This window comes from Haliotis cracherodii, unplaced genomic scaffold, assembly GCF_022045235.1.
Source record: "Haliotis cracherodii isolate W230 unplaced genomic scaffold, xgHalCrac1.p SCAF_17, whole genome shotgun sequence".
In the NCBI taxonomy this organism is placed as follows: Eukaryota; Metazoa; Mollusca; class Gastropoda; order Lepetellida; family Haliotidae; genus Haliotis; species Haliotis cracherodii.
In genome coordinates this window covers 18610190-18630181 of record NW_027266272.1, presented here as the reverse complement: position 1 = coordinate 18630181, position 19992 = coordinate 18610190, and the positions used below count along the sequence as shown (strand labels likewise).

The 19992-nt window shown below is 38.0% G+C and overlaps 1 protein-coding gene across 9 annotated transcripts in view; it reads left to right on the top strand.

The window, feature by feature from the left end:
* The window catches only part of LOC139464938 (RNA-binding motif, single-stranded-interacting protein 3-like), a 331624-nt gene that overhangs the window by 291870 nt on the left and 19762 nt on the right, over positions 1–19992 (top strand). For 8 of the 9 annotated variants that reach the window (XM_071246549.1, XM_071246547.1, XM_071246542.1 and 5 more), the window contains 2 exons: positions 12187–12207; positions 19038–19257. In XM_071246549.1, coding sequence (XP_071102650.1) covers positions 12187–12207; positions 19038–19257 — 241 coding nt within the window. The remainder of the gene's footprint in view (positions 1–12186; positions 12208–19037; positions 19258–19992) is intronic. The other variant, XM_071246548.1, reaches the window with a different exon arrangement.

The window sequence follows — 19992 nt, the reverse complement described above, 5'->3', positions numbered from 1 at the left end:
AAATAAACAATTATTTTGCACATTTTGTTATTGATTTGTTTCCTTTTCTTATTTTGGTTTTAACCTTATGATTTTAAGGTTCCATCAATATAATTGGATTTATCTATCATTTGATCGTAATTGAAATGGGTGTTTTGTTAGAATTCCGCGTAATTAATAGCATTCAGGCTTGCATATTGCTAGTTCGGACAGGCCTAAACATAAACATGCTTGTTTATGAATCATTATCATTTAGAATAAATGGAAAAAAGCGGACCAGTTAGTTGCTAATAACCATTGTTAGGCAGATGAATACTTGTGTCTAGAATAGTATGTGTCGTATTTCAAAACCATATGGTGACACTTTAAAATACCCTAATCCTTGCAAAAGCAATTCCACATCGAAGTCTGGAGTTCACTAAAATGGGCATACTTAAAAGTGTAAGTTTATGGTGACTGTGTGTGTAGGGGCTGTGGTAGAGAAGCTTATGGCCTGAGTAAGCTTCATATATACAGGAGTTTTAAGAGATGCAGACCCTTAATGGTGTATATGTCCACGCAACCTGCGACAGTTTGGCCAGGTATTTGTGTAATGTTTAACACCTGTGGGTGTGAAATGCTAACGAGCAGGTGTGATTGAGTGAAACATGCAGGTAAAGTGCATCATTTCACCTGTGGCACACCTTGACATTGCAGTAATTAAGGTGCAGCACCCACGAGACTTGCTGCCCGCAAATTTCAAAGGTCTAGCCTGTGACCACTGGAATTAGGTCCCAGTCTGTTTCGGTTCTTCATACCATTATACATTTGCTGAATCAGCTCTTTGAGTGGGTATTGCAGCTGTGGGTTTTCTTTCTAATTTGGCATTCTGTTACAAGCTGTCACATTGTACAAGACACTTTCACTTTGAATTTTGTTTGTTGTAAAGGTTAAAGCACATTCATATATGTAGTTTTGTCAAACATATGAGGGTTTGTTTGTTTGTTTGTTTGTTTGCTGTTTAACGCCCACTCAGCAGTATTCCAGATGTATGACGATGGTCTGTTAATACCGGTAATCAAATCTGGACAAGACAATTCAGTGATTGACATTGTGAGCATCGATCTACACAATGGGGATACGATGACAAGCATAAATCATTTCAGCAATCCCGATCCCATTTGTCGCTTCTAACGTGGATGTTCATGTCTCATATAAGAGTGTACTAAGAGTAAACATATCAGCCCTTGCTAACAGATGCATTTTTGTCACTCTGGTGAATACATCTATCCTCCACACCCACGCGTGGCTCGGGACACGTGGCTCAGGGTGGACAAGTGATGCTGTGATGTTATTTCTGGTTTTTTTTTGTTTAAGGCCGCACTTGACAATATTCTAGCAATATGACCTCAGCCTGTAATAATTGAGTCTAGACCAGTGACCAAGACCAATCCAGTGATTGATATTGTGAGCTGCGATCCATGGAGTATAATGATGACACTCAACCAAGTCACTGAGTCTGACCACCAGATCCATTTTGTCACCTCTTGGAAGAACCGGGGTAGAATAGGTCTTCAGCAACCCATGCTTGCCGTAAAAGGTGACTGTGCATGTTGTAAGAGGCAACTAACGGGATCGGGTAGTCAGGCTTGCTGACTTGGTTGAAGCATGTCATCTATCCCAATTGCGAGGAACTATGCTTATGATATTAATCACTGGACTGTCTGGTCCAGAATTGATTATGTACAGACCGCCTTCATATAGCTGGAATATTGCTGAGTGCGGCGTAAAACAAACAACAAACCAACCAAACCAATCGTTACCTCTTACGACCAGCGTAGGTTGCTACAGAACTGTTCTAACCCCCGAATCCCCATAGGGTTACTGTGTTGTAATTGAAATGCTATTCAAAGTGGCGTTGAACCTTTGCAATAATGTGTCTGTATTCTGAAACATTCCACACAACATGAGGTCTGAACACTACCACAATAGCATCCATAGCAGGAGACAGATCGACACAAGCTGGACACCTTTTCCTGAGTTTTCACACATGCTATTTACAGTTACAGTTAATGCTTTGTAACACAATATGAGATCTTGTTTAATACTCTGTTTAATTAACACCCTATTGTACAACCTGGTGGTGTCAAAAGTATGCATATATTAGAGACACGATTAAACCCCAACCCTTGAGCTCTTTGCACAGACTTTGACTGTCTGTATTTGTGTTGGCCAGATGATATTAATTTGAAACACCTTTGGAGAGCTAATCAGACGTATCTATTTCATAGCATCATGTGTGATGCATATAACTTTCCTCCACATCGGCATTATCAAATTATTACAAATGGATTGACTAAGTTTCTTGACTAAGGCATTGATGAGGGTTAGTAGTTATGAACAAACAACGTTTTGGGGAATCCGAGTGAGACTAGTCCCCAGCAACCTGTGCTGGTCAAAGAGGTGACCAAATGGATCGGGTGGTCAGGCTCGGTGATTTGTTTGATGGTGTGTCTCAAACCCCAATAATGTGGATCTCTGCTGTCAATATTTTATCACTGGAATACTTGATAGAGTTTATTATTGATATAGTTTATTATTGATAGCTGAACTATTGCTGAGTGTGGCAACCAACCAAACAAAGACGTGAAATTGGTACAACAATTTCTTGATAGTCATTTCTATAAAACTTCCTGGTGAGTGCAGGTCTGGCTGTTACTCCATCAGAAATAGGGTCGATGGCATTCAGCATCAAACTTGGTCAAACAGTACGATAGTTTTAACAGATTTTTTTCAAAAACTTTCAAAAACTATTTTCATTGAAGGTGTAGGTAGGGTATACTGTGTTAGGGATTGTGATGGCCACCATTGCAGTGTATCAGTGTCACCGTTTTTAATAGGTATTTAGTGTGAGCATTACACAACATGAATATTTCAATAAACATGTGTGTGTTGCTGGAATCCCAGCTATTCCCATGTGGAATATTTTATCATAAACTGTAAACATAGATTAGAAAGTCGACTGTGCGATTTGTCATGTAGGCACTGGCATAGCTCAGTTGAATGTTTAACGATGTTGATTTATAATCAATTTCTTTGAACTTGTGTCCCCGACATGGTCCTGGAGATAGCTCACACAAGTATGTGTGTGTGTAAGCTACTGATAATATGCCCAGTTATTATCACACTCTATCTAGGGAGATATGTGGTTTTAATTCCCTGCCCATTAATATAAACTGTGATAACTGTCTGATTATGGCAACCAAGATATAGTCAACTTTTTATCGTGAGGTCCGCTTGAAGATAGGGTCAAGAAAGGTTCCTAGAACACCATGCATGCTAGAAGGGGATTGGATGCCCACAATGGATTCCAACTGTATAAATTCTTTAGCAACCTACTCACTCAATCTCAGGCTCAATCCTGTTGTATGAGTGGGTGTGGTGGGTATTATCTTGCTCTATATACCGACATGTCACCTTGATTTGAGGGGTGGGTTGCCTGATGGTAAAAGCAGTGATGCTGATATTTTGAAATCGTCCAAATGATATAATATCCATCTAATAGAACATCCATCTAATGGGTCAGCGTGGTAGCCTAGTCGTCAAAGCTTACTCATGCCGAATGTCCAAATTTGATTCTCAAACTGTCTGAAGACATTTCTGGTGTCCCAATCATGATTTTACCAAAATATTGACAAGCAGTATAAAACCGTATTTACTACTGTGAGCGGACAAACTAAAGTGATGCAGGTCATAGATACTTCACTTCAGTGAGACCACCAAGTGAGACCAACAAGAACGGGCTGTGTTGACTGACCAAGGATAATAATCGGTGCATTTGCAATCCGAATCAACATACAGCACATGTTTGCATGGCTAAGGAATGCAACTTTGTGCAACAAGTTGCAGTGATTCAGGCCACTGGAACATTCGTTTCCCCCAAATTGTATATTTAATAGGTAATAGATTCAGGAGTTATTTGTTCTGTTAAATGTTTACTTACGGATTTAGCCTCCACATTCTGCTGTGCTGAAACAGACCTTACAATCTTGGTAAAAACAAACCTCCTTTTGAAGTCAAATTTCTTGGCGTAATTGTAGGGTCTCGTCTTTTTCGTAACATTTTTTGATAAACTCGTAAAATGTTTTCCAAGTCAAAAGGCAAGATGAACAAATAGTCATTAGGGGAATTTGCGCCAGATTGTGTACGAGGACAGGTCGGACTGCCGTCGTTCCAACAGGTGCTCTTTGCTTCACCATCTCCGCTATTCCTCTACTCAGACAAAGAGATTTGACTAACTGGTAACTCAAACAGTTGTTAGGTATTCCCATCCTATGGTTAGTTGGAATTTTCAAGAAAGACGACAACCAGCACCCAATTTCGTGTGTCTATATTTAATCGTGACATATGAATTTGTTCCCCTGTGTGTTGGTCTTGGTCTTTCTATAGGAATGTGGTCTTAATGTTTGGACTGACACACATCCCTGCAATGAGCTAAACAGTGTTGAACATTTTCACGCTTGGAACTGAATTCAACACAGCTTCGAGAAATATTTGAATTAGATCATGAGCATGTTGATATTTCACTCTTCACATTCAAGCTAGAGATAATTATCTTCAGATTTGCCGTAGTTAAAAAAGAATTACAAATGCCGTAACAATTCAGGATATTTTTTTAAAAAAGAAAGATTTTGCAATTTCATTTTGAAGAAATTTATCAAACATTGGTTGTAGTTTGCTTCAATAATTATCATTTTGAGAGTAAACACGGAAATGGAATGCATCAAAGAGAAAAACGGAAAAATGTAATGAGGAGAGGACGAAGTAATTTCTTTTCTGTGTATTCTCGTTTTCTTTGTTTTTCTGATTAAATTGTCCTTGCTATTGGAAGAATCGTAATAAACTAATCACGTTTAAAACACATGTCTCAAGCACAGCCGTCCAACAGATTCAGGCTGATGCATTCTGGGAATTAAGTACCAATTAGGCCAAAAGCATTGACTAGTAATAACCGCACAGAACAAAGTCTGTATGCATGTGACTGAAATTAATCATGGATTTCTTTCTGCCATATTGTTCTAGCTCACGAATAGATCAGTAGGGGTGGGCAATTGGCTGTAATGTAGTCGGCTAGGAGCAAATATTTTAGAAAACTGCATAGAAAATATTGACTTTTGTCCGATATGTAATGTGATTGTTGGAGATTCACTCTTTTTCTAGTTTCATTGAAGTGTCAAAGCATTCCTTCTCCCCTGTGTTTTTAATGGACTGCACCAGTTGAATGCGATAATGGACGTCTCTCCTAATCATCAAGTGTCGAAATGAAGTATGGGCATTGTCTTAGATAATGAGTCTACCTGATTGCATTTTGCCCTATGGCAACTTGTCATTAAATAAAGGAACTCATTAAACGTGATTGTCTTTGTAGATGCATTCAATGTAGAAATTGATTAACTAGATTCACGGAATGATGGTTCCCATTAGGTATTGAAGAAGAGTGATGCTCAAAACATGGACCAAATGATTGATCGCTAGGTTTAACAAGAGAATGAGGTAAAATCAAATTTACATTTATGTGAACATGACTTACGTTCTCGTAATTTGTTATTTTCTTATTTTTTTTGTCTGTGACAAGACCATTTTGCATAAACAAGAATAGTTTCCATGCCTAGTAATTGTCATGCTGAATGGTCTGATTAAGTTAATCCTATGCTGGCCTGATGAGTGAACATTAATGGTTTTTGTCTCTGTGTGACGAATTGTAAAACTTCAAAAGTGAAAAGATGTTTTTCTTTACCATGTTATTTGAAACATTTATTTTTTTAACTTATTTTGTTTTAATTTAATTTTAAGTCAGTGCATCAACAAACATTGGGCCAAATAAATTATCCATGAAAGAAAGAAATTGACTATCCTCCTTTTAATTGCCTTGTTATGGCATTTAGTACCAGAAATAAAGTTAGCATATTTAGAAGTGTATATCTACAAATTAAAAAAACCCTTACTTTCCTGAACTGAGGCAATCTAGACTTGTAAATCATTCTGACTTGAGTTGGACTCCTTTTTCAATTTATTCTCTTGGGTCTAGGCAATGGACTACATTCTGGCAAGAGAATTTATAGTTAGTACTACAACTATCGTAAGTCTGAGCTATGACAGTCGTAGTGCTAAGATTGCTATGCACAACGAGACCCTGAACCTTAACTGACCAGTCCAGTCCCTAAGGATGGTGGATGCTGGCTTCTGATGTAGATAGTACTAGGTGTAGAGTCTATACGAAAAAGTTCACAGACAACAGTGGCATTTCGGAATACCTGGCCTGTACCGAGCTAGCATGACGCCACTAAATTCTTGAAGCTACTAAAATGTACAAGAAGTGGCATGTGAGTGAGATATGTATACTAGCAGCCCACTGACCCAAGCCTGGAGGTAGTAGCTTCTTGACAACTCACTACATATCAGGGAGGGGCTGATGGCCCTAAGATGGCATTGAGGTATTCATTTAACAGATTTTGACAGCGCACACATCTTTACTTGACAAATTCTTGACATCGCCTGAAAGGTGACCATCCCGTCTTTGAGTAAACATGGCTGCTGACTTCTCAGTATTAATTGTAGGCTAGAAGGTATTTCAGATTGTGTTGGGTTGTGTGGAGGTGCCTAGCACAAGCTTGTGTCCCTGAACGCGGCAAAGCTACCTGGCTGACTTGAAAGGCGAAATAATGTCACCTGCCTCAATTTCAAACTCACCTCTGACATGTGACACTACTGGCCGCATACTTTAAAATGTCCAGCAAGATTTGTAGCGACAGGTTGTCTAGACCACGCACTTCTGTTTCAATATATGCTTGACCCTAGACAAGTGTCCACTACATAGGTTTGTCTACTGTCAACAGTCATAAAATAAGCCTTTCAACCCCATTTTGTTATGGGTGCTATATACCTGAAGACTGGTCCCAAGTGTTGAGTGTGTTTATCATATACTACTATCCCCTAAACTAGTTCCAACCACTGATAAGCAGACATCCCAGAAATTTGATTTTGAAACGAGCTGCTAATAGGGGAATACATTAATTCTGTTAATATAAAAGGAGCTTATATTGCAAGCATAATACATTTTTTTTCTAATATATTATATTAGGACACAGAAACAAACAAGGGTATTAATCTATGTATCATATGGTGTCATTCTAAAATTAATGGATCTTTAAGACGTAATTTAGCTCAATGAAGTAACTTCAGAAAACGGGTATAAATAGAATGTATGAGTGAACAACCTAGTTTATAATATAGTGCCAGATGACTTGCGGCCATGTTTGGCTACAGAATCACCCACACATTGGCAATCCCTATCAAAGTATATTGGCAATGTTAGTCAATAGTCAATTGATAAAGACGGCATTGCATCGATGTGTGGAACTTAAAAGTAGTTCCTGCAAGCCGACCTCATTTGTATATTCTTCAGATTGTGATACCACGTATATCAGATTGATTTATCACGTCGATAACATTAGACATTATATGATAAATCTTTTTTTAGGCTTTCAAATCAAAACATACATAACAATCAGAGACCTACACGCTGCTGAAGGGCAAACGATACTGTGGTATTTTTCTGTCATTAGCAGTCTTCATGACCAAATTTGTATCTTGGCAATAATTTTTGGTAGATTTTAACCTTAATGGATGAACTTCAACTATCAGCTGATCTTACAACACTGAAAGACATTTAACTAGACGAGACGTGAGGTGAAATATGGTTTAACGTCGCATCCAAGATTATTACACTTATATTGCGACATGCATGCACATGTGTGTGGCTGCTTGTACTAGTCCCGACTGAAGCCAATTTTATAGTGCTAGCGCACTGAGATACAGTATACTGACTCCGAGCTGACCAGTCCTTGTTTCAAGCCCTTAGTGCCGAGCGCCAGACAGGGTAACAACAAGTACCATTTTTTAAAGACGGAATGACGCGGCCGGGGATCGAACCCCGACCTTCCGCTCTCTGGGGTGCTCTACCACTAGACCATGGTGGCGGCTTAACTAGACAAAAGACATTGAAATAGATGGAAGGCATTTAACAAGACAAAAGATATTCAATTAGATTTGGCTTGGGACTAGTGTCCAAAGCTGCAACAAACAAACAACAAACAACCTGACACTACATGCACATTTGGCATCTAAATTTGGAGCAATTTGAAACCTTATATAATCACCCCACCCAATACTACACGTAGCAATGTGTGTAATATTTGTCATATCAAATCTTAGGAGGTATCATTCAATGGAAAGCAATTTGAATGGATGACAAAGTCCAGTGTTCCATAGTGTGGACAATATGTGGTATATATTATGACCATTTACTGTTAGTGGGATATATAACAGCAGGGCTGAAACAGACAGCAATAATGGGATAATATCTCCCTGTGATATGGTTTATTATCCACTGTTAAGAGAAATAACAGTGTGGACACCAGAGTGGATGGGACCAATGGTGGAGGAGGATTTGCCATATCACACCAAGATCTTTAACTCATGGATATTTGATTAGGAATAGAAGGACATAAGAGAAATGTATCCATTCAAAATAAAGCAAGTTTTGGAACATCAGTACTTGATAAACATCATGATCAAAGGCATGAAATATATTTTTCGATTGTCACAAATAAATAAAATTGACAATTCATTTCCATTACCGTAAGAAATCTCAACCAAGGGCAGTCTATTGTACGACTATATCATAAGCATAAGGGCTGGGACGGGTAACTCGGGTACTCGGGTCGGGTTGGTACTGAGTAGGACCCGGGTACCCACAGGACTACCCGTACCCATGGTTAGTTAAAAAATATCTAGAAGTCTATGGTTACACTACAAGTCACTAATGTTCGCATTTCTTTCAGCCTAAGCACCATTGCTTCTGACCTTTATAGGTTTGAATAGAAATAACACTTCAGTGTATGCATGACCAGATCGTTTTATACATATATTTAAATACATTTTACCAGGGCTACACTCAAACTATTTCCAGTCGGACATTTTGTACCAAATTCTTGAGCCCTGTAGCGGGTACCCGGGTAGGGTCGGGTAATAGCGGTGTGGGTACCCGGGTAGGGTCGGGTAATAGCGGTGTGGGTACCCGGGTAGTCAGTTTGGACTCGTCCCAGCCCTAATAAGCATGTGTTTATGAATCACTATCAAATAGTGATGACACCAGGTGTTAGTGAAAATGTAAGCATATCCTGCTCCACAGTTGTTGGTATACATTACTTCATCTAGTGATTACCACAGGTTCAACTCACTCACATTTATTAAGAATCGATTGACCAAATTACTTGACAGAGACAAGACGTTGGAGAGGGACTGTACCTTTGTTAATTTTTGTTATTTCTTGAGGGCTATTTCTTGTCTCTCCATGAGTAATGAAAGAACAGGAGTGAATGTGGTTCATGAGTGAGTGAGTGAGTATGGTTTTATGCTGCTTTAAGCAATATTCCAGCAATATCACGGTGGGGGACACCAGAAATTGGCTTCAAACATTGTACCCATGTTGGGAATCGAACCTGGTTCTACAGCGTTATGAGCAAATGCTTTAACCACTAGGCTACCTGACCCTCCTATGGTACATGATGTAGCCCTAAGCCAACAATAGTTGTAAAAAAACGTTCTTAAAGTTTTTATGTCTTCATGAAAAAATGTTGAAATTGTTGCTTTTGTCTCAACTTTTGGAGGTGCATTGGGCATTGAGGCATGTGATATGGATCTGATTCAGTGAGACTGACTTATGTCTGAATGGATATCATTCACCCTCACTTCAGTTAAAATTCTGTACTTGAATCTGAAGGTTATGATATCTGGAAGATAAGTACTTATATGCTGCCAAGATGATTTGATGGAACTTTTGCAAGAATGAATCCAAGATGGCTGTTTGTTTATGCATGCCATGGTTTCGACAAGTTGAATATAGTCTGTGTCAGATTGTGATCATTTCCCCCCATAATGACACGAGTGCTGAATCTACTGAACATTGAGCCCTTGTTTCCAGTACAGGAACATCTCAGAGAAATCATTTAGGAGACGGCAGCTATCAGATTAATTCACTGCAGTCCTGCTTTTTCTGTTTCGGCAATTTTGGATCAAAGAGGTCGTTACCTAGGAAGTTTTAGTTTTAGTGGCAGGGGGTTCCCTCTCTAATACGGTTTCTCGTAAATATAAGTCCCTGACAATTTTTGATAGGAGAAGTGTAAGTCTGTATGGATTTATTGTGTTTGGACTGGGTGTATAAATATCTAATGGCAGTTGAAGGCACACTAATGACACATATAGAGCACCACCTACAGAGTGCCAGTCAGACATAACGGGTGATGTGTCTACTCCGTGTTTTGTGAACTTGTTCTGGACACTTAACTTGGTGAAGATGGCATCTATATATTTATCAAATCATAACAGTAGCAGAAATAAGTGTTGGCTGAAAGTTAGTTTTGAAATGTCTGCCAATAAGTTTATATTTTGAAGGTTTATGATACAGTACATTGGTTTGCAAACAGGCAGCAGTTTTGACCTTTTTCGAGAAAGATCGTCACAGACGTTCAAATGATGACCTAGACCTTCACAATTAGGGGCACTTGTTTTAAATACTTAACTTATCTGTTAATTGTCATCCCTTTCAAAAGCCATGTTTTTATTTGTCCCCAAGCAAGAACAGGGTATACAGTTTGTTGTTCCAAAACAGCTGGTATGCCTTATCAGGTTAAAAATCAATGGAATTTGGATAGATTTCAGTTGAAGAAAAGAAATTCAACTGCAAACAATATATTTAACTAAACTGCCTGGCAAAAGAAAGTATGCACCCATTTTTGGTGGCTGAAAATGAAAAGAACAAGAAATGGTTATTTGATGGTGATGTATTTGAGACAGGGACGTAGTTGTCTTTTGGACCTTAAGTTTGCGGTGTTTTGTCGACTGTTTTCAGCCTTGTAATGTTTTATCTCTTGTAATTATAATGTTTTTGTCAAATCCAGTTTTCAAATGTATACTTTCTTAGTTTAGTTTATTAAGTATGATGAAGTAGAAGAAGAATAAACCTTTATTTGTTCTGTTGCATCCTGGACAGTATATGTGGATGCTGCTAGGTGTACAACTTTGGGAAACCGGGTATACACAGATTGGAAAGAAAATATCACTCCTATTTCACCCTGGAACTATAAACAAACATTGGTTAAGATCACAAATCACTTGCATAATATTTGAAAACAATATAAGGAATTCAACAGAATATCTTTTGCTATGGAGATCGCAGGGAGGTCATTTGTCTAGACATGCTAATTGCATACAACTATTGTTACAAGAAGAATTGATTTTGCAGTACTCAGTCTGCAGTCAGGTATTCATTTTGGCATGCCTTTGACTGATATTGAGACACATGATGTCGGGATCTTGTGTTAGACTTATGATACCGATAATACTGTAGACCAATACCAGTAAATAGTGATCTCAGTAGAGTCATGTGCTGTCTGAAGGACAATTCAACCAAGGCTTTTCCAAATTTGACGTATCAATGCCAAAAAATTATGTCTGACGCAATTCCTTATCTTGACTTGTAGCATATGTTCCTACTTTTTCTTTGGTGAAAAATTGCCTTGCCTTTGTATGTGTTTGTGATGGGTGCTACTGGTGGGGCAGGATATCTTTTCATGACCGCCTAGTATCATTACTTTTAGAAAGTGATTTATAAACACATGCTCAGGATTTAGTCAGAATCATACCATTGTTTTCTGCTTCTAGCAGAGATTTCCTATGAATATTGAAAGGGTTTTTGTTTTTGCATTTATTTTCATGATGTGTTTCTTGTGTACTTTGTCATAGACATGGAATAATGGTGTTATTCTGAATGAGTAAGTGATGCCTCTGCAATAATTAAACCACATCATTATGGCTTGTAATTGGTGCAAACCGGTAGTTGACTGCATGAGACTTGTTCAATGTCAGTGGGGCACACTTGGGCACAATGAGGCACATTGTTGCACATTGTGACCATCTGATGCTCTTTTTAGCCAGCTCTTATGACAAGTAGGGTACTTGCATCCCACCCCCATGTCACAACACCTATATGTTTCTTGTAAATTCATTACAATGCCTCTAAGAATCATGAAGAAAACAACTTTTCTTTCCTCTGTATCCAGCCCTCATGAGTCATTATTTAAAATCTATGTAACTATTTTTTAATAGATTTGGCACCGACTCGATTCTGTAAGTAATCTCATAATCTTCTTGCATTTATTGGCTAGCATTTGCTGCAGTCAGAGATTGAAGTTGTTTGCATTCCAAAATTTAATAACTTTATCTCCTTGACTTCAAAATTCAATTTAGACTTCAATGAATTGTTTTGCCAATGCTAAGTACAGTTGTAACCAAACATTGTGACAAACTGAACAAGACGACAACCATATATGAGTCATGAATAATAATTAGTTGTACTGCAAACGCTGTTGTTTTTCTGGATTTGCCTAATCTAGCAATGTGTTTCTTGTTGGGGCAATGCTCAGAGCTCATTATTGTTAAGTGTCTTTACCCATTCCGGACTCTGACAAACTAATTAATGTCTTTATGGTGAGTGTGACACCAATGAGGGAATTAGTCGACAATGGATGGGAATACTATAGATGGGGCTAATTGTGATCTGGTGGTTGTCCAGGATTACCCGGAAAATAAAACAAATTTAGAAATAATTTGCTACAAATGTCTTGAGTAGAAGGCTCTGTAGAAGATTTATTCCCAACTTTGGGGATCAGTTCTGTTTTCCCATGTGAATCCTGACACAACTGACCAGATCACTAGTGACCGGGGAGTGGTCCGAGTAACGAGGTGTATATTAGGCTCTTAATATAGCATGAAATAAAGTTTTTCATTATTTTCTCGAATGAGTGAGTTAAAATTTCATATCAGCACATTACTTTCTGGACCTTTGCCTTGACAGGGATAGAAATGGCCACTGGACCATTGGTCCAAGATCAGTGAAAATCCACAAGGAGTATTTGTTTACTGCCAAAGTCTGATTATTTTATATAAAACACCAGTTCAAACGAGCACACTAGTTAGATTTGACTAATGGGTAGATAACTATCTCATCTCCCACAGCACCTGATACAAGTCTGTTGCGTCTTTGTTTTTTCACAGTTTGACCTTAGTGTTTATTCAAAATGTGTTATTCGCATGATAAAAAACATTAATTACCAGTGCTCTGTGTTTGCTTTGACCTGTATTTTGCAAAATATGACGGGGATTGATATGGGTTACTGTTAAAATAGAGTATATGCAGATGCTGTTTCACTAAGCATATCTTTATTATGAGTGAGTGAGTATGGTTTTACGCCTCTTTTAGCAATATTCCAGCAATATCATGACGGGGGACACCAGAAATGGGCTTCACACATTGTACCCATGTCAGGAATTGAACCCGGGGTTTCGGCGTGACGAGCTAACGCTTTAACCACTAGGCTACCTGACTGCCCCTTGTTGTGTGTTGTTTAATGTAATGATTCATGAAAATTCTAGTGATTAAGTTCTAAATTTCAAATTTACCCTAGATGGTGCCTTTGATATGTCGTATACATTGTTACTAGTTTTCAGATATTATTTTATCAAAAGGAAAATATGAAGTTAAGGCTTCTTGGAACTTCGTTGAGTTTGATGTCCATTTTGTATGGAGTCTGGTGTTTATCTGCTAGTTTCAAAGAGGAAACTCGTACGTGTTGCCTCGTACGTGTCACTTCTTTGTATAGGTATAGGTGGTATGAGCTGTAGAATATGCAGCCTTGAAACGTTAATATTTCCACTGTCCATTAAGGGCCACCATTGTGAGCTTTAGGGCTATCCTTCTATTGACACAAGTTATGAAATCGAAAAATAATTTCTTGAAAAAAGGCTCCCCAATACAAATTTCAAACTAAATATTTACCAAACGCTCGACTAGTATGACAAACGTATTTGTTATTTAACACCGGGCAAATACGAGTTATATCTCGCTTATAATGAATAGGAGTAAGAAGTGTTAATATCACTTCAAAGATGCTTCTTCCAAATACCAAACAACAATCAATGGCCTGATCAAAGCTTTAGTTTGCTGGTCGAATATGAAAGATGTGTAAATGCAATATCTATCACCAAGAAGCACTTCATAATCGCGAAAGTAAGATTTGCGTTACAAATCTGAGTTGTGTAGAAACTAAGGCCTTGGAGTGTTATTTACACAAGAAAATGATGAATGACTAGTGCAAGGGTGGGTATTCTATATCAAGTATAGAACAGGACAATGTCCGGGTTTCTTAGGATCAAGTCGGGGTGCGGGCTGCCGTAACAAGAAATGTGGGCAACTCTGCCCTATTTTGTGCTCAAAAGAAGGCGGTGCATTATTCGAGAGAATATTAGAAGTTCATTTCATATGACATTTTGATAACAGCTATGCTAGGAAGCTGTGGGTCAGGCAGGGAAGCATGTATGGCATGGTGTATGTATACACACAGTCTGAATACACAGCCAGTTTGATTCAAGTAGCATTGAAACCCGATCTGTCGTAATCAATGAATTTTTATTTAGTTGTTCAGATTTGAAAGCATAATAAAAACGGTAATAGAAAAGCTTCGATCTTCCTGTTACTGCAGTCAGTTGAGGATCCGCTTTAAGCCTTTGCTAAACATGCATACAAGCAAATGCTTGAAACATCAGCGATTCAATACCCAATTTTCTTGTGTAGTATACAAGATTGTGAAAGCCCTAGGGCATATCTACATGTGAAGGGCGAAGCAACACGCGTTTTTAAGTTTCATACATGTATTCATTTTGATGTTATTGTTCATTTTCATTTTCATAAAAAAGGGGGTTTGAAATTGAAATGAATATCTTAAATGAATAATATCTTTTGTAAAAGTTGTGTTGTTATTTTTATTTGTTATTTAGCATGTTGATGTTTTACACCTTTGGGACATGTTTGGGTCTATAATTCCTTTGGTTAAGTGTAATTATAAAGATAATAAGCTGCTAAGATTCAACATGTGGTTTTACAGCATCATAATTTTCTGTGGTCTTGGCCATGTTTTGTCAGAACTTTGACAGACAGGACATATGTGAATTGGTCCCCGTATAGACATAATCTATGTCTTATCTTTTTCAAATGTCTTATGTCAGACTATGTCAGTGGAATGGAAACTTTTGATAAGGTCACAAATAAGAATGTAAAAGCAAATCTGTGAAATATTTTGTTGAGATAGCTAGTTCATTTGGTTGTCAGCCTTACAATAGAATAAAGCCAGATAGAATTTAAGGTATGTAGAATGTGTAAATGTTTTACACCTGAGGAATTAAGTAGGTCAAAGTCATTCCTCTTATCTGTCATGATGTATAATTGAAATTATCTCTACTGGCAGCTCATGAACTCCTTTGTTGGGACAGCCCATCCCTACGGGGAGACAGTCCCCACTTAAAAACAGCACCATGTAAACGTTTTTCAAATTTGCATGAAAGAAATATGAAAAGTTGTAAGACTTCTGTGCTGTCATTGTGAGCCTTTTGATCCGGGTTTGGGAGATATGTGATATTCTGATAACTCTTCGTATTAACCCAGTGTTTGGGAATAAGCACAATAGCAAAACATTCCTGAGATCTCTTCTTTCTGGATAATAGGTTAAAATCAACATGGGCTGCTTGATCCATTTAGATAGGGGTTACATGGGCCAGTTGTTGGTGTGTTTGATCATCAAGCCTACAGGGTTCAAGTCTCCACATTGGCACGAGTGAAGCTTATCCTAGGTGTCTCTCTCACTCACCTAATTGCCAACTCACACGCTCATTAGATAAAAGTTACAAACTGTTTCCATAATCGTAACACCTCTCATTAAAATGAAGAATCCATTGTATGATTTTAACTGTATCATAAGCACGTGTTATGAATCACTATCAAATAGTGATGATACCAGGTGTTCCCGAAAAGGTGAGCTTATTGTGCCCCACCGTAGCACCAAATACACGCAAAGGCAAGTCAATAATACAGATCCTCACCAAAAATATAACCCACTCACTCACCTACCCACCCACCCATCGAAACAGACCACCCACCACTCACCCACCTCTTCAACTCATTCGGATATTCATATATATTTTAAAAAACATGCTTTATAAAAAGAAATATATCCTTCCCTTGTATCTGCAAAACAATATTTTCCTCTCAAATATTGTGCATTGGCATATTGGTGAATTGGGTGCCTCTTGATCTGATGGGTTGAGCATTTCCATCAACATGTATGGATCGCATCATCAGGGTATTTCAAGGCTACAAGCCACACAGAGACGGGAGTGTTTAATTTAAAACCAGAAACTATTCTCCTGGCTTCCCTCAAACTGTCAGTTTAATTGAAAGATGACTTTAGGCTTCATACAGAGGTATATTTATAACCAGGAGGAACAGAGTTGTTAGAGGAATTAAGGCCTATGTTGTCTTGCAGGGGTGTGGGCAATATATGGTCCTCATACAACAGATGTATGTGACCAATGAAACGAGGGGATCATGTGAGGCCGTGTCAACAGTGTGTGATATATTTGAAGACTTTGTTGATGGCGTGCGATATGAAATATAGCTCCTCTTGTCTTGAACTGGACATGACACAACAGGATTCTTTCAGAGCGATTATACCACACCAGGGTGGGACGATTATTCTTCAGTCTTGGCGGATTGCCAGAAACCCTATCTAATCGCTCCAAAATACTGACAAAATCTTAAGCCGTAATTAGCTGTTATTGTGTCTTGACGGATTACTGCGTTCTGCCACATATTGATAACAGATTTTAAAGGGAGTTCGTAAAATCACTCCAACTGCGTCAAGCCATTTCACCTTTGCATTGAGAGCCCACCAACATTCTCGTGATAAGATAAGGCTGTTATTGCTGTAATGGCCGTCTCGCTCAACAGGGTTGGAGAAATTACATAATTTCCCCAACAAAGGTGGTTTTGAGAAAGTTTCACAATACATAATGTAATCTTGGATCTGTTAAACTGTAGAGCAATTTAGGAAATTTAAGCCGGAGTAATTACTCTGGTATGAAAGTCTTCTCAGTAGAAGGCTTTCGCTAGTTGTTAGGAAGATATTCTTGACCAGTTCCCTATCTGATTACACAACAATTTACTATGCAGTTATGAATCTTTTATCATCTTATTTTTACATATATGTTGGTACATGTTTGAAAACAATAAAACACTTACCAAAACATCAGCCATCATGTGACTGTAATATTTGTCGAGAATGTATGTACACTTTCGTCATGGAGGATTTGGGGCGGTTGGGTAGCCTAGTGGTTAAGACACGGGTTCGATTCCCAACATGGGTTCAATGTGTGAAGCCCATTTCTGGTGTCCCCCGCTGTGATATTGCTGGAATATTGCTAAAAGCGGCGTAAAACCATACTCACTCACTCATAGGGGATTCTGCCTTTGGGAAGAAAATAAACTGGACACAAAAGAAGAGATAACTGATAATATCTTACAGGGTTTGCCTCAGATAACAATGTTTAAATTTGAAACCTGATTGGTATATCAACAATGTTCTAAATCGTTCTTTGAAACCACTAACTCCTGATGACTCATTTGTAGCATATAAGACAAACTATTGTTTGACAATAAATTCTTTTCGGCAGTGTGTAGATTATTCATACACATAAAAGCTTTGTATGCCCATAAACAAGATTGTGTAGCACAGGTTTGCATTCCGGGCAGCGAACATCATAGCCCAACGACTAAATGACAAAAAAATATATTTATCACGCAGTGCTTGAGACAGCATGGGGAGCCTCTGGGAATCTATGTTTTTCTTTAGGTGATATCATTTCATGGGTCTCTATCTTATACGACAGAGAAATGGATGATTTGTTTAAGCTAAATAGCTCACTTGTCTGTAACAAATAGAATATTCTTGCAAAGGCATTGCTTGTGTTGTCCCAGAATGGCACATTTAGGTCCCTTTATGGAATAGTAGAAGGTCAAAATGGCGAGACTCACTCAGACTGTTCCCCTATTTCCATATCAGTTTAAAGCAGTCAATGTAAATATGTGAGACGATGGCCAATTTCACATCTAAATACATCATTTGCTGTCATTTAATGTGTTTTTCAATCCAAAATGTTTATTTTGATGTTTGGGGGTTTATGAAATCTAAGCTTGCTTGAAAACATTCCTGATGGAATGGTTACTGTGGACGTTGTTAATTGACTGACTCCCAATATGGATGAGTGCAACAACAGCTGCTGCAAACAATTTCATTGTGTGTGTTTTATTTGTCCAAATAGGTATGAAATATTCAATACTTACTGGCATTGATTTTATGGTTGGCATTTTATTCAAATAAAATCATTTTTGAAAAAAATTAATACAAAAATCGTTTAGTATAATACCATATTCGACGTAATACGCGCCCAGGGCGCTCACAAAATTAGAAATAGGGGGCTCTTATTAGAATATTATTTTGGTGAAAAAAACAGAGATGAAAGATAAATTTCATGGTTTATGCTGACAGCCTGGAATGTTTATGTACGACAGATATATTTAATTTAATTTAATTGCCAATAATAAAGGGTGCATATATCACACGAGTGCGTATTATACGCGAATAGAGGAAGGAATTGGTGCGTAACATATGCGAATAGGGGTCGGAAGGGGTGCTAATTGGGTTTGTTCACTAGCCAATAAATTAGCAAATCTCGCCGTGGGTGCTTATTAGAGCGGGCGCATATTACGTCGAATACGGTATATGTTTTTGGAGAAGGCAAGCAACAGAAAAAACATCACTGAGTACTCCTGAAACGGTTTTGGTTATTCCTTCTCCTCTCTCCCCCCGGCCCCACACCCCATTTTTTTTCTTCAAAATCCTCAACATTTGTATATTACATAAGCATGCAGACTATTTGGTCTAAAATGTTAATGTTTGTAACAGCTGTCCCAGTTTAGTGGATTCAAAATATTAATAAAACACTGAAACGCCTGTATTGACGGATGTCTTGTTTTGTGTAATACTTAAGAGTTTCTTTTTCCTTTTCAGCAACAAGAACAAGATCCAACTAATCTGTATATAGCTAATCTCCCTATATACTTCACCGAGAAAAATTTAGAAAATATGTTTAAAGACTACGGTACAGTGATATCCACAAGAATATTGCGGAAACCTGATGGGTTGAGCCGTGGAGTGGGCTTCGCACGCATGGAGTCACGGGAGAAGTGCCAGCAAGTTATTGATGCTTTCAACGCTAAAATTTTACCAGGTAAGAAAGGTATCGGTTAATGATCTATAAATAAATAGATCCTATAATTATAAGAGTAAGATAAAAAACAAAAAATCGGTTGATTTGAATGGTAATATGTCAATGTTTCGATTTTATGTGTATGTGTGCTTTCAGCCACATATTCAAGGGGCTGTTGGGTAGCCGAGTGGTTAAAGCACTGGCTTGTCACACCTCAGACCTGGGTTCTATTCCTTGTATGGGTAAAACTAGAAAGCGGCTTAAAACCTCACTTACTCTCACTTATTCAGATCTGTTTGAATGAGAACAGCTTCTAATTATTAGAGACTTATTAAATTGATTTCTTGAACAAACACAACTAAAACATAGTAACCTTTAAGCCTAACCATTTGGGGCAAGTAAGACGGGTCTCTTCAATGCTTGTAAAACTCTTCGAAGATTTCATCTCTAGTCAAATTGATTTATGGAGGTATAGTGTTGTGACTTTCCATCAACAAGAGCATTTTATTTCTGCCTACTGAATAGATCACCATAGATCTATATGAAAAGAATCAATACCATGTGTGCCAAAATTTGAATTTGATACACAAGAACTGATTTAAATTCACCATGAGCAAATAAATGTACATTGAGGCAAGTATGGTTTAAGAACATTGTCAAGTCGGCGAGAGCTGCTATCAATGGACGAGGGAGTAGCATAGTTCAAACATGTCCATACATAAAACATAGTAATTGACAACCTCCATACCGACTACA